This window comes from Atta colombica, unplaced genomic scaffold, assembly GCF_001594045.1.
Source record: "Atta colombica isolate Treedump-2 unplaced genomic scaffold, Acol1.0 scaffold189, whole genome shotgun sequence".
Taxonomy (NCBI): domain Eukaryota; kingdom Metazoa; phylum Arthropoda; class Insecta; order Hymenoptera; family Formicidae; genus Atta; species Atta colombica.
Window position 1 is genome coordinate 2,481,005 of NW_017259281.1, and position 14,284 is coordinate 2,495,288.

General features: G+C 32.2%; 1 protein-coding gene across 1 annotated transcript in view; it reads right to left on the minus strand.

Annotated features, from left to right (window-relative positions):
* The window catches only part of LOC108686712, a 178,168-nt gene that overhangs the window by 41,135 nt on the left and 122,749 nt on the right, over positions 1-14,284 (minus strand). The window contains exons 4-5 of the mRNA XM_018192148.1: positions 10,107-10,256; positions 6,739-6,888 (exon numbers count right to left, since the gene is read on the minus strand). Coding sequence (XP_018047637.1) covers positions 6,739-6,888; positions 10,107-10,256 — 300 coding nt within the window. The remainder of the gene's footprint in view (positions 1-6,738; positions 6,889-10,106; positions 10,257-14,284) is intronic.

Genomic DNA, 14,284 nt, shown 5'->3' on the forward strand with positions numbered 1-14,284 from the left:
CAATATATTAATGAAATGTGTCAAGAAAATTTGATTTATTAATTACAATTTATAATTTTATTTATTCAAATACCTATATCTATATGGCAAAAAACAGCAGAAAAAGTTTCATTTAAATCCAAAACTTATATTTGCTTGCCCTTTTAAGTGTAATTTTAGAATTATATGCGCTATTTCCATCAAAAGTATTTGGTTATCGTCGAGAGAAGAAGAAGGCATTTCCTGTATCTCATATCATAAAATGTATCGTTATTGACATTGAAAAAATAAATGTTAAAAAAATCAGTTTTTTCCTCTGTCTCTTCGATTTTCTGGTTCGTATGACAGACTATACCTATAGTGACACTTGTCAACTTGTCAACATTTGCTTTTTCTTTGGACAAAAAATCATCAATAACAGATCTTTCTGTTCTTGCAAATATTTTGTGACAGCGGTTTAGAAATACTGCACATATTTTTGAAATATCATCCATCGTTAATATACATAACTTCATACATTCGCTATTTATTAATTAAAATACGTCTCTGTAATAGATTATGATATATTAGCTCGCCGCATTTCTAATGAAAATATATTGCAGTTACATAATGCGATAAATACCAAATGCGTTTTCATTGATAATGAAAATAATGGGACTTGAGAGAGAGAGAGAGAGAGAGAGAGAATTAACAAAGAATTAGTAAATTGTAACAAAGCTATACGTAGAACATCGTTTAAATATAAATTATCAGTCAATATCGAATAAACGACTCCGTTCCGCACAGATTAAATTGATTATTCGTCGCATGAAGGATATTTTTCATTAGCAGCACTGCTCGGATTAATGGCTGAAATTCGAGGAGTCATTACCTCGCGATGAACGCTATAATGTAAAGTAGCTATATAGTCATACTCGCCATCGAGTTGGCACTTCGATCCCTAATTAGCTTCGTGGCTACGCGAACGCTTGATTTTCTATCGTTGATTGACATGGCTCTTCAGCTACACGTCAAAATTCAATTGAGACGAATTGCCGTGATGCATCGGCGATTCGTTAAACAACATGAAGCATATCAATGACTCCTATTATTGTAAATTAAACAGCTATTATGTAAAAGCGATCAAGCAACAGTTCTAACTATTTCATTGAAGTATTTCGAAAAACCTTAGGTCAGGAAAATATATCTACAAAAAGCAAAAAGGATGAGATAATAAAAAAAGTTTTGGTAACTTAAAAATTTAAAAAAAAGTTTAAAAGTTTTGCAAAATGTCAAGAATTCAATTAAAGTTTTAAAGACTTTCAACAAAATTATTCAATTAACGTCTCCCAGGAAATTATTTAAACGCATTAAACTGAATTGAATAGCCTTGCGAATGTAGTTATAGATATATTTCCATAAATGATTTTATATTGACAGACGATGCATGTATATAATATGGCAAAATCAGTGGAGTGCTATCAGCGAAAATTGGTAATTCTTTTATGAAAAACAAGCAATAATTAACCGCGATCGTATGCGCGACGAGACGAAAATAAACCATGAGTTTAATCAATTTTTTCGATTGACTGATATCAACTGACGTATTCGTATCGTGAAATTAAGCAATGCATTCATACGTCGTTAAGCGTCGACTGATTTGGCTTTGGACATAGGATACGTATGTACGTTCACTCTGTCAACGAGATCCCATGTGTGAAATCAACGAGTGATTCAGTTTGTACTGTTTCAGAGAAATGGATGGTGAAATTCAACGAATTTTGCTTCTATCGTTAGAGAGATAATTAATGTAACAGACATAATATAATAGACGAGAGAATTCTCAAGTTGCTTATTCTTGTCGTACGTAACGTCAACTAATAAACCATTATGATTTATGATTAATCAAGCAATATTATCCGAGAAAGTTTAGCTATGTAATATTTAACGATTCGTATCTGAACTTTGCTGGAGTTATTGAACGTAGCTATCGCCAAATTAAAATAGAGAAAAGAATCGGACACAAATAAAAAATTAATTTTATAAGTTTGCAAAATAAACAATGCAGTATTTGTTGTAACTTTGAGAACAAGAAATAACTTAAGGGAATTTTTTAATTGATTTCTACATAAATATCAGTTAAAAAAGTAAACTTTGTTTTCAGTACCTCCTTTCAGGGGAAATTCTGAAAATTTTAACCATGGGAAACTAATTACACAAGCTAAAACAGTTGCAACGTTGAACTAAGTGTAAAAGGCAGTGATGAAATAAATTTGTGATTCACGAAACACCACTTAAATAGAGTTGATAAATGCAATTAGAAATCGTTGCAATCAGAATCATTGCTTTATACATCTTCATAAATATGCTACCGTGTTCTGTCTCTTATAATTCATAAAAGTTCGCATACATCAGAAAAAAATATATTTTGAATATTTTCCTTCTTGAAGTTTACTCTCCTCTCATCCCTATCGGCAGTTCTTTAATAGCTTTTACTGTAAATAAATTCTACTTGAAAGAGAGATTTTTACTCGCAGATATTACCTCATAGAAAAATGTATGTTTAACACGGCTGGAGACTAATTTGTGACGATTAAAAATTTTATGCTATCACGAGAAGAACATTTTATTCGTAACTTTATATTCTCATAATGTCTGAGTAATTCTCTGGGAGCGCCTTTATATTATTTTTAATATCCGTTTTAATATAAAAAAGAACAGAAAAATACAGAATAGAAGATTGAAAAATATTTTTCTCTGAAAAATAAAATATTTCGTAGATGTGGCGATAATGTAAGTTCGTATTATTAAAATCTTGCACGTAAAATACTAAACATCTAACTTGACAAATCAGAATTATAATATCTATAATGAATTTTTTTATATGGCAATTTTGTTGTATAATAATAACAAGTATATTCTAAACATATCGAAACTAATTAGGACATTTCCGATGTTAATAACTGATTAGGACTCGATGATATCTCATGAAACACGGATTTCCAGGGCTTTACTTCCAGCTCTACGAGCGTGATTGACGATCTACGCTCATGTTGGATCAAAGGGAAGGAGGTGGGACTTTGATGTACACTGATAATTCATGCGGATCCAATTACACTTTGAAATCGCTCGGTAATTGTTCCAAGTAAATACCCCGGGAGAACTTAACAAAGAAGACAGCGAGCATGCTTTACAGAAATAGTATGAATAGTATGGGAAGCACGCTTTACAGAAATAGTATGAATAGTTGGGAAGTACGATTGATTTCATTCGGAATATCGTCATCCCCGATCAAATCCAAGTTCAGCGGAAAAAATGTTTCTGATGTTGCCGTTTGCTATGTAATTTTACTGAAAAGATATCTATAACGATGATCGTTCGTTTTGTCAACTTTTAATTGTAAATCTTATTAAATGTTTATACTTACATAGTTTATTATTTCTTTAATCTTTAAAAATAAATAAAAAATAAATAAAAAATTACAAATGTGTATAACATGTAAATTAAAATTATTATAATATAATTTTGTTTTGTTTACATTCAAACATTAATATTTTTGATATATACTCTGTAGAATTTGAATTTATATTCGATTAAAGTTCAAAATGCATATAAAATTCCAACATAAGATTTATAAAATATAATGAATATATATCATAATTTTGCTTTTATCTATTCGTTTAGTATCAACTTTATGAAAAGAACTGTAATGAATAAAATAATTTTCACATGAATTTTATGCTACTTGTTATTTTAAACTAGCAATCTACAATGAGAAAAAATTTGATTCACAACAAGCCTTACTTTCTTATCATGCCAGTTTATTATTCCTCGAACATGTTCTCTTGGCAGCATGTGCGCATATATGCATGGATAAGAAGGAAGGTTTGATATTACCTTAGATTCTCCTTAGAATATCTCGAATTACTTTAAACGTTTAACGAATAAATTTTATAATATTTAATAAGAATTTACAAGAAATTTAACTAAATATAATTTTTTTATATTATATGCAAAAAATCCCAATTTGAAAAAAGTAACGCATTGCTCTCCTAAGAAAAAAAAGCTTAATAAATCAAACATAAAATATTTATATTTATTAACATTCTGTCTACAGATTATGTTTGTACAATCATGTATTTTTATAAATATATTGTTATAAAATACAGTAAAAGTTGTTGTACAATGTGGTTTTACGATATTTCAAAACGTTCAATCACGAAGAGATGCGACCGACTCAGATCGACGGACGTTTATTATTTCACGAATTTTTTCACGTACCAACGAATGCGCATATTTTGCTCGCGGCTACCAGGACAGCCGCGTGCCACGAAGAACTATGCATGACTCACCGCCAAATTAGAATACCGAGCGACGATTCTTTTTTTCTTTCTTTCACAAACGTTGCAGGTCGGTTACAGAACCGAAGTGACATTGACTAATGAGCTCGCATCGGGCACTCACAGGCACATGCAAATGCGTTCTCGGCTACGTCGCGCGAATTATAATCCCCGCACGGCCGTTTACGGCCGGTAATTTGACGTGCGACGAGCCGCAAAAGGGCTAGCAAGACTCTCTTATCCTTCCACTGTCAAGAGGCACTTACTATTTTAATCGCGACTGAATTTCAGCTAAAATCTTTTTAATCGAAAAAGTTTAATCCTTATCATATTAATAAAATATGAAGAAGATGCATTTCACAATTGCTGTGTCAGAAATTTATAATGATTATCACATGAAATAATATCAAATTGAGATCAAAAAGGAATATTTTAAGTATAGATACTTTAAAGAAGAATATTAAGTTAAAAAATATTATTCATTAAGCGTAATGTTATCTTGATATCTGAACCATTTTTCAATCCTCCTCCTCCTTCTTCTTCTTTTTGTTGGATTTCTTTTTTTTCAATTCTTAAAGTAAGTTTTATAGTGAAACATTCACAAGCCAGTTTCTACAGTAGGAATAAATTATACACGTTTCAAGAAAAATTACATCATATTTTTATAACACGGTACCTTCTTTTCCACACTTTCCTTTCTTTGTTAAGGAGGTAAAAGATGGTTGCGATTAATGTAAACGAGGTATTCCGCAACAAAGTACTCGGTTATAAGAGTGCTATTTGCTAACAAAATGTACACGTATGGGGTATGTGTAATTTCACTTAAATAAAAAAGATTGGAGCATGGAGCAACACTGCGATGACCGACCATGCATTACTTTTTCGTCGCTTTGCGCGAGAACGGCATAAGCATGTAGCAAGTAGTATAAAACTTCGCCTGTTAACATCTCCCAATTCACGTGCAACTTTTCGCAAAGAATATTATTGCGGCATTGCGGCACCGCTGAAAAGATTCGAAGATTTTCGCGAAAAAAGTTTGTACACGAGCGTATGTACTCATGCTCAAAAATTCAACGACGATGTAAATATTGCGGCCAGACACATTTGCATTCTACACAACTCGTTCTACACAACATTTTTTTTTTATTTTTTTTTAAATTTGCCACGTATTCTTGATTAGTTTTTCAACAATATTGCGGACCAGCGTAATCGACACTCGCATAAAATTATTATTACATTTCGTCGAAGATAAACAAACAGGTAAATACACAGGATAAAATTACGTCTTGTATCGGCGATGACCGGAAATTCTAGTTTTCATTCTCAGAAGGATAACGTCCTGCGACGTCATGCTCGAAATACGTTACAGTGATGTCGCTCGTTAGTTGCCGTCGACAGTTTTCACAACAGTTTCTTTCGCTATTCTTCGTGACGCACCGTTCCCGAAGAGAGTGCCCATTAAAAATGTCGAGAACGAAATTCAGTACGAATCCCGTCCTGGGCAGAAGGAAAGACCCTGCGACGACGTCATTTTGTTTAAAGCTGTCGCTGACTCGTTGCTGCCGAGTCACTTCGAACCTCGCAAAATAAAATAACTTCTTCTCAGAGAAGAACGTTCTACGCTCATTATACGCTATTGTGCAGCAAGCTCCGGATAGATCCTCTACCAAACACGTTATTGCACGGTCCGTAATATCAGTTTTTCTCACTATTCTTTTCAAGGATTGCAACGGTGAATCGCCGCTAGCTATATATTCTCGGGTAAATGCTCGTACAATTTTACCATTTAAATAAGTAATTACTTTTCTCTCTGCATGACTATATACTATAACTCTTACCACTCTTTTTTTCATAATATTATATTGTTGTAACTCAATCATCAACTTGTTCTATTTGCAAGCCGGGAACGTCAGAATGTGCAATGTATCTCTTAATATTTGATCATTAAATTAAACTGAATAATCATATTAAAATTACAATCCAAGCTATTATATTTCTTACAAAAATCAGTAATGTATTTATGACATTTATACTGTTAATGACATTTATACTGTTCATAAGAAATAAATATACCATTAACTTCACCGGTCAAGTGAGATTTTAAACAAAGTCACAATATTTTGATTGTAAATTTTGGTAAATAAATTTAAATCTGTAAAAAGTAAATAAATTATAATCCGACTACTATCATAGTAAAAACTTATTAAAACTTTCAACACAAGTATGTAATAATTTGTTTAGATTTTCATACAGTTTGGAGCAATATAAAAATCTGCACTGAAGTTTAAAGATGCAGATTGTTGATACAAAATTTCACGTAATCAATAAAGAGTTAACTACGTTTAAATAAAATTTAGCTTTAAAAATGAATTATTAGCTATTACAAGACACATTTTGACACTTCATGATAGTAAAATTAAAAAGAATTTCATTTACTCACCGCAGGTGTACACGACTTTAAGATACGTTTTGCTGTCTGGACTGCAAGGATCTGGTCTGCCAAATGTTGTGCTATTAGCTACTACTGTGCATCGTCGCTTACCATGGCATAATTGCATTATAGTTTCCGTTGTAAAGTCCATCATGCAAGCTGTAACAGTAACAGAATAATAATAATAATAAATAATAAAAGATGCATTGTATAAGGAAATAAAATTGAAAAAATTTCGTATTATTGATATTTCTTTTTTTTGACAAAGCATTTTATACGAAATTGTGAAAGAAATAACAAAAGTTTGTATATTTCGCAATAATATGACTCCATAAAGATAAAACGAAAAGGCTAACTGATTCATTCTATGTACACAAATTTACAAAAGTTAAAGATAGTTTCATATGTATAAATCCACCTTTGCTTGGTTAGAATAAAAGGAAAGATTATATATAATGCAAACATTATACTATTTCCACTGTAATTAAGTCTTTAATCTGAGACACGTAGAGGGAGAATCTGCTTTCGAACTTGCGTTCAAATATTTATACAATATTATACATTTATAAAATATATTTTATAAAATATATGAGATTTTGCTTACATCGTTTATGATTTAAAGAAAACACTGCAAGGTATTGTTTCCGTTATTGAATAAAATTTAGAAAAGCTGGTCGACAAAATGCATATCCACATCAAAGAAGGAATAAGAATTTATCGATCCGATTTCACGTAGAATGACAGAAAAGACGGAATCCAAGGAAGAGCAGGAAGTCTTTGGAGTTTCCGATACTCTTTTGTGTAAGAAAATGTACGTATCGTTCACGTCGACCTAAGACGTGACGACGAAACGTATCTCATGAAGGCACATCAAGGCGACCACAAGCTATTCATGGCAAAGGAGCACGAAAAAGCACTATTATAACGCGGCACCATTTCATAGATTTTGTTCCTTATTGTTGCACTCGAGCGGCAAGCAACCTTTCAACCCTTCGCGTTAAAAGGTAGCTCTACGAGTTGGCGGATGATGACCGGACAAGTGGACCAAGGAATTGTGCGGGATAGAGAGATTTATTGGATCATCGTGGACAGAGCCGAGCTATTCATACAACTGTAAAACCAGAATTTCTTTTGCCTACAAAAGGAACGGAAATGATATTTTCCTTTTAGAAGAATAAAAGGAGCAAATAAATAAAGTCTCTTCTTATAAAGTTAAGAGTAACTAATTTTTCTTTATCTAATTTTGTCTCCAAAATTAGTTAGCTATAATTAATGAGGTCGTACGAATAATTGTATTGTTGTTATATACGCGAATTACACTAGTTTACAACAAAAAAATTACTTTAAACCGGACTAGATGTTTCGTATAGATTTTTAATACTAAAAATAGTGCCGCAAGCCAAAAAATTCCAGCACGTCAGATTTCCAAAATAATTGAAGTTTAATTTTCAAAATGGCTTTTTTAACTATTGCGGTATCGTTTTCAACATTCAAAAAGATATAAGAACATTTTTTCTGGTTTAAAATAATTTTTAAAAAATATTTTTTAAAACTAGTGTTATTATCAATAATTAAAATAATGGAATTATTATCAAAAGATTAAGACATAAAATTGAAAATAAAGGGATAGCAAAGACCGATTAAATGAATAAGAAATTATAAATATATACGTGAACAACAATTTCAATGTTTCAGAATTAAATGGTATCGTTAAAGTATCAGTATCGGTGTGGTCTTCACTGTTCTCGTTTATGTTCTCTTCGTGCGCTTTCGTAGAAATCGATTGATTGGACAGGACAAAAAGTCGTCATGGGAACGCGAGCGGTCGACCAGAGCATTAATTCGCGAGTTAAAAGAATTTACTTCGAAAAGTTAAATAAAACCATGTCTTGGGAATGAGAGGCAGCTCCTTCATTCTTCCTGAATTAAAAGTAAGCGGCGTGAGCCTCTCTCGGCGCGCGAACGTGAATAACAAGCTTTCTCGATATCAAACGTCACATTTAGCGTCCAAATGCATCTGTCGGTCATTGAATTATATCCCGCTCCATTTGGAAAAACCTTCGACTTCTTTTTTTTTAAAGAATATCCTGCGGGAAAAGTCACTTTAATTTTCTCTTCCCACATCACTCGAACCTCATCCGAAACTTCGGCAGCCACGGAAGAAAGAGTCGCAATCTCGTCGCCAAGTATGACAATAAACTAGGACAAACATCGACTCGAAGGCTTTTCTGCAGAAAAACTCATCGACAAATAGAAGAAATGAACGACAGAGATTATTGATCGATCTTCGTTATATCACTAGAAACTAAGCGTTTGAAAAATTCTACACAAAAGGAACGGTTTTGCTGAAGTATCTAAAAATTTAATTTAGATATAGATCTGAAAATAAATTTTGTTGAACTATCAAAATAAATATGTAGGACGCTCAGACTGGTTGTTAGAATGTCAAAACTTTTCGTAACATACATCATGTTTCCTAGAAAATTATTTTGATGGTCCAACAAATTCTCAGATCTGTGTATCTAGCTGAAGTTTTAGATACTTTAGCAAAATCGGTTTTTCCGTACAGTTTATATTAATATAAATCATTTTTACTAGATCTTTCTGTTTAGCCTAAATGGAAAAATTGATAAAATGATTGATGATGCAATAAGAACAATATTGATATGAAAGCGTGTAAAATTATTTGAAAAACAAGAACAACAATACTTTGATTGCAACATTGCTTCTCATGTTTGAATTTTGTACATAATTATTTACATGATTTAACAAAATATCTAAATCTTTAGATATTTTAAATTAGAGTCTGATTTCACACTGAAGAAAGTTAGAATTTTTTGGTTGATTTATAATTCTATAGTAGAGATAACCAGAATCTAATTCTAATTGATCAAAATCTTCTGGTTCGGTTCATCTATTTTCAACTAGAAATTGTTCTCAGTGTGCAGCAAAATCATTCTTTCCGTGTGTTTTGTCGTGCAAAATTTCTTCACTTTAGTATTTGTACACAATGTAAGTATAACGGATATCATTACTTTAATAACACGCGGAATTTATCTGCATATATAAATACTTAACATCAGCTGTAATCTCGGAAAATGTGGCCACCAACTTTTCTTACGAAGCAGCAAATGATATATAACGCATATAACATAAAACCAAGACGATATCGAAACGTGAAGAGTACGCGTTAAAATTCATAGTTTTATGTTCGATTATTGCTTTAATAACAAAAGTAATACAATGTTAAATACGCGTTTCACAAATGTCACGTAATTTCGATAAAAAAGAAAGAATTAAAAAAACGAGTTATAATAAATTGTAAATTATAATTAATGGAGAGACGCAAGATGTTGTTAATTAATGATGGTACTTACTTTCTTCTTGTACGCCCAGTGGCTGCGGACACTGCAGGGACTCATATTGCGTTCTCCCAAAGGCAGCACTGAAAATCGCCACCCTCTGGCCGGGATGGCAAACGAGATTGACGACTTCGTTTTCGCAAGCCACCTTACTCCTGAACTCATCTGAAACCACAAAACCAGCTTTTAATAAAGCAACTACCATCGCACTATATCGTCACCGTTGTCGCCGCTGTGCAAAACGCAATTATGTTTGCGACGCGACGCGGGTTTATGAATATACCTTATTAGAGAGCAACTATAATGTTTGTATCTCATTGTTTTCGCAATAAGAATTAAAAAAAGGTAGAGAAAAACTTCCTTTTGTCGGAAATTGCGCCGAATCGTGAGTTCCGGGAATCTCCATAAGAAACACGATCGCTTTCTTACGAATGGGCGTTTCCTTGAGGGTGAAAGGACAGACGTTGTCTACTCGTCTCGTTACGACCGTAACGTTGCATTCGCGAATTTCAATGAACCGGAATGGCTTGCAGCTGCCGATAGTACGTTTTTGCATTTCTCTCCCTGCGGGGTGCAGAGATCGCGTCGCGTTGGGAAGTTTCTTGCGATAGACGTATTTTGCAAGCTTACGGATTGCTGACGCTTGATCTTGCATCGATATCTTGCATCGAATCGTGAATATCTGATATATAAGGTAAATCGCGATTCTTGTCAATTCTTAAATATTCTTGTATTTTAAATATTTTTGCTGAACAAAAATTTCATCGCAAATATGCTTCTTTATTTCAAAAGTGCTATTGTATAATGTTACTTGCCGGAACTCTTTAAAAAACAATTATTATACACTTATTCCTATATTCTTCAAAAAAAAAGCTTATAAAACTTTATAATCCGAACTTTCGAGAAAATTGGAGCGCTAATTTCACATATCTCCAAAAATAATACAACTAAAAAAAAACATGATTTTCGAGTTGTTACCATAAATGATAATTAAATAAACATTATTCTATTAATCATCAAAAGTATTAACTTCTTGAAAAATTATCATAACATCACAGTTCAAAAAGAGTAATTTTTTAAAAGTTGTATAACAAAAATGACAAAAATGTCAATATTATTTGATTAGTCAATAACTGTCAAATTCAAAAAGAGTTTTTTCCCTTTTTTGCAAAACTTAAGTTTTTAAATTGTGTCGCTTATGAAGGAAGTGATATGTACATCAATTAATACTAACAAAAAATTATGAATAAATTATTTGCCAATTAAGGAGATGATGGAATGACCAAATTATCGATATTATAGTATTGTATAAAATTCTCTAAATTGACTGAACGGAATCAAAAATCCTTTTATAGGATTAAAGTAGATGCAAAATTAAATTTTGGTATAAAGTCCACTGTACCACCTCTTAATTTTGCATTTAATCCTGTAAAAGAATTTTTTATTCTGTTCAGTCAATTCAGAGACTTTATACGACTGTGATATTGATAATTCTAGCGTTTTCTTAATCTTATAAAAATCGTTCACAAAATGCGAATTAAGGAAACTGAGTGATTTGAAAAGTCAAAAAAATCAACGATGAATTTTTTAAAAAACCGGTTACAGCGATCAATTTTAGATTTAGATCTATATTTCATTTGCACTTTGTACAATATATATAAATTTTATATGAACCAAAATGTGTTAAAATGTCTGAGAGATAACAATGGCAGCAAACGTGTAATTCAAATGAGATTTTATCGAATTGCTGACATTGCAGTCACAATTAGTCGTCTAAAAACAAAAAATCAAACTGATTTGTAATTAATGATGTTAAATGTATACAGTAAATCTAACAAAATTATCGCAATTTGTTAAAATTACTTCATTACAAAAAAAAAGTTCTTTTTTTATAAAAACCATTATTTTTCTCATTGTCAAAGAATTATTATTGTTTTGAAAAATTATTTTTTTCAGGTTTACCGTATGGAGAAAATAGTTGTAACATGTAAAAAGCGTAGATCAGTGCGTTGAGCAATTTTCTGTTTACAATGTCAGCAAATTTCATCAGCAAAAAAAAACGTTTCGAGAAAAGTGTGTTCAAAGTTTTGAATTAAAATACTTCTGTCTTTTTTTAGTACTTACAATAAATTTTTTTTATTCTGGGTCATAAAAAGATTCATCCTCTTCATCAACTTCATGAATGTTTCTTTATTCAAAGAAATAACAGTAACAGTCGTATTGCGTGGCGCAGCGGATCGAAACTCAAACGCGCCTAATTTTTATCTATGCATCATTTTAGTAAATCGTGAATAATTCTGTCTACGTATTTCTCTCTGAATGATTTTAGCAATATATTTTCAAGACTGTCAACTTTCTGAAAATGCAATAAAAAAATTGATTTTTTCACTTTATTATTATTATTATCGACAAAATATTCATATTTGACGGATCAATTTGCACAGATTTTATATTTTTCGCTAATAAAAATATCATAATACTGGCTCTCCTTTTAAAACAGCCTTATTTTCTTGAAAACTTAAAAAGCTTTATTTTATTATCTCTTTTGCCCTCATAAACTCACAATTAAACGTGTTATTAAACGCGATCCTGTCGCAACAATAGGCAATAAAAATTCCGGATGTTGTCCGGTGCATTCATCCGTGTTCGAGTGCAGCGAAACACCGTGGTAACTCGTTGATGTATCGCGGTTTTGTTGAGGAAGAACAAGTTTGACCATAACCCAAGCGATCCCACACGCCGGGCAACATCTTTTCATACCGCGATCATGTTTCTTAGCCACGCACGGAAGTCGGCGGGTGCACTTATGCTTGAGATAAAGTGTTATGCCCTGCTTTATTGAGTTGGCAATTTACGGCGGTTGCCATCGCCAGCTTTCGAACTTGTTCCACCGGTGAACCGAGGCCAATGGCTACCACCGCGATTTAAGGCGAAATTACGTGCAGCGTGAGGCCGTGCACACATTGTTTGACGCGATAGCTTCATCAGCGTGCCAAAACCAATAAATGATATCAGCTAATCCTACCAATCCGCTATATCAACCAGTTTTACTTGATTTTACTTCGTATCATAAACATTGGCTGACCTACTTCTAGTTTCATTTTTTTCTACCCCATATTTTCGCTCCTCTGACAAAAATATCGCGTTTTTCTGAATTCATACATATTTTTCGTTTTCTCTCTAAGCGTGTATACAATCTGCACCGACCTTTAACTAACAAGGACAGTACATTGTGTGTACAGTTTTGCTATGGCCAGAATTACCAATTTCTATAAAGGATTTCTATTAAAGGACAAAAAAAATTAAAATTGTAAATTGTAGCTCTGTAAATTTAATTTTATAAGTATAATGAAATAAATATCACTCTCGTTTATTTCTTTCATGCATATTCTTCTTCTTCATAGAATTTTATCAATATAAAATTCAATTGGCCTACTTTCAATATCATATTTTAATATTTTCTATTCCTATTGTTTATATTTTCAATTGTACTGTAATATTTTTAATTCCAATCTTGACAAATCATGTTTTTTTCTAAATTTATATATTTTCCATTTATACTGTCCCATATACGGCTAGTAAGTACATTTAATCTAAACTTTTTAATGAACAGATATGTTATTATTATTTTATTAAAACAAAAAATTCTCTATTCCATAACAATAATGATAAAAGTTTGTATTGTTCTCATCTGTATATTTCAGTCATGACACTTAAATCCCCCGAAATTAGTGTAAAGTACGTACCTAATTCTTCAGACTACATTTATAGCATCCGAAAGTTAAATTAACCTGAAGTATTCCTGGGCGTAAAATAAAAAATAATGCCATCGTGATACCATAATACTATAAAGGTCAACTTTAAAATGCGGGGATGATCTACTTTTGTTAATACATATAATTTTCCATATTATCCACGACGCATAAGATTATGTCGGTTCACGCCTTTCCTAAGATTTTCTTACGGAAGATACCATCCGTACTGCGCTGTTATGACCACGTTACATGCAAACTAAAAATCGCCGCGCTATACCTGCCAGAACTCTCTCGAGGTTCGTATCTAAAAGTAACCGGCGCTATCCAACGGACATATCAAAGAACGGGATCGTCAATGGCCCGTGAAATTTCACCCGGAAGAGCGAATTCGTGGTATACGCGAGAGAGATCGCGAAACTGCCTTATTGCAGTGGGATA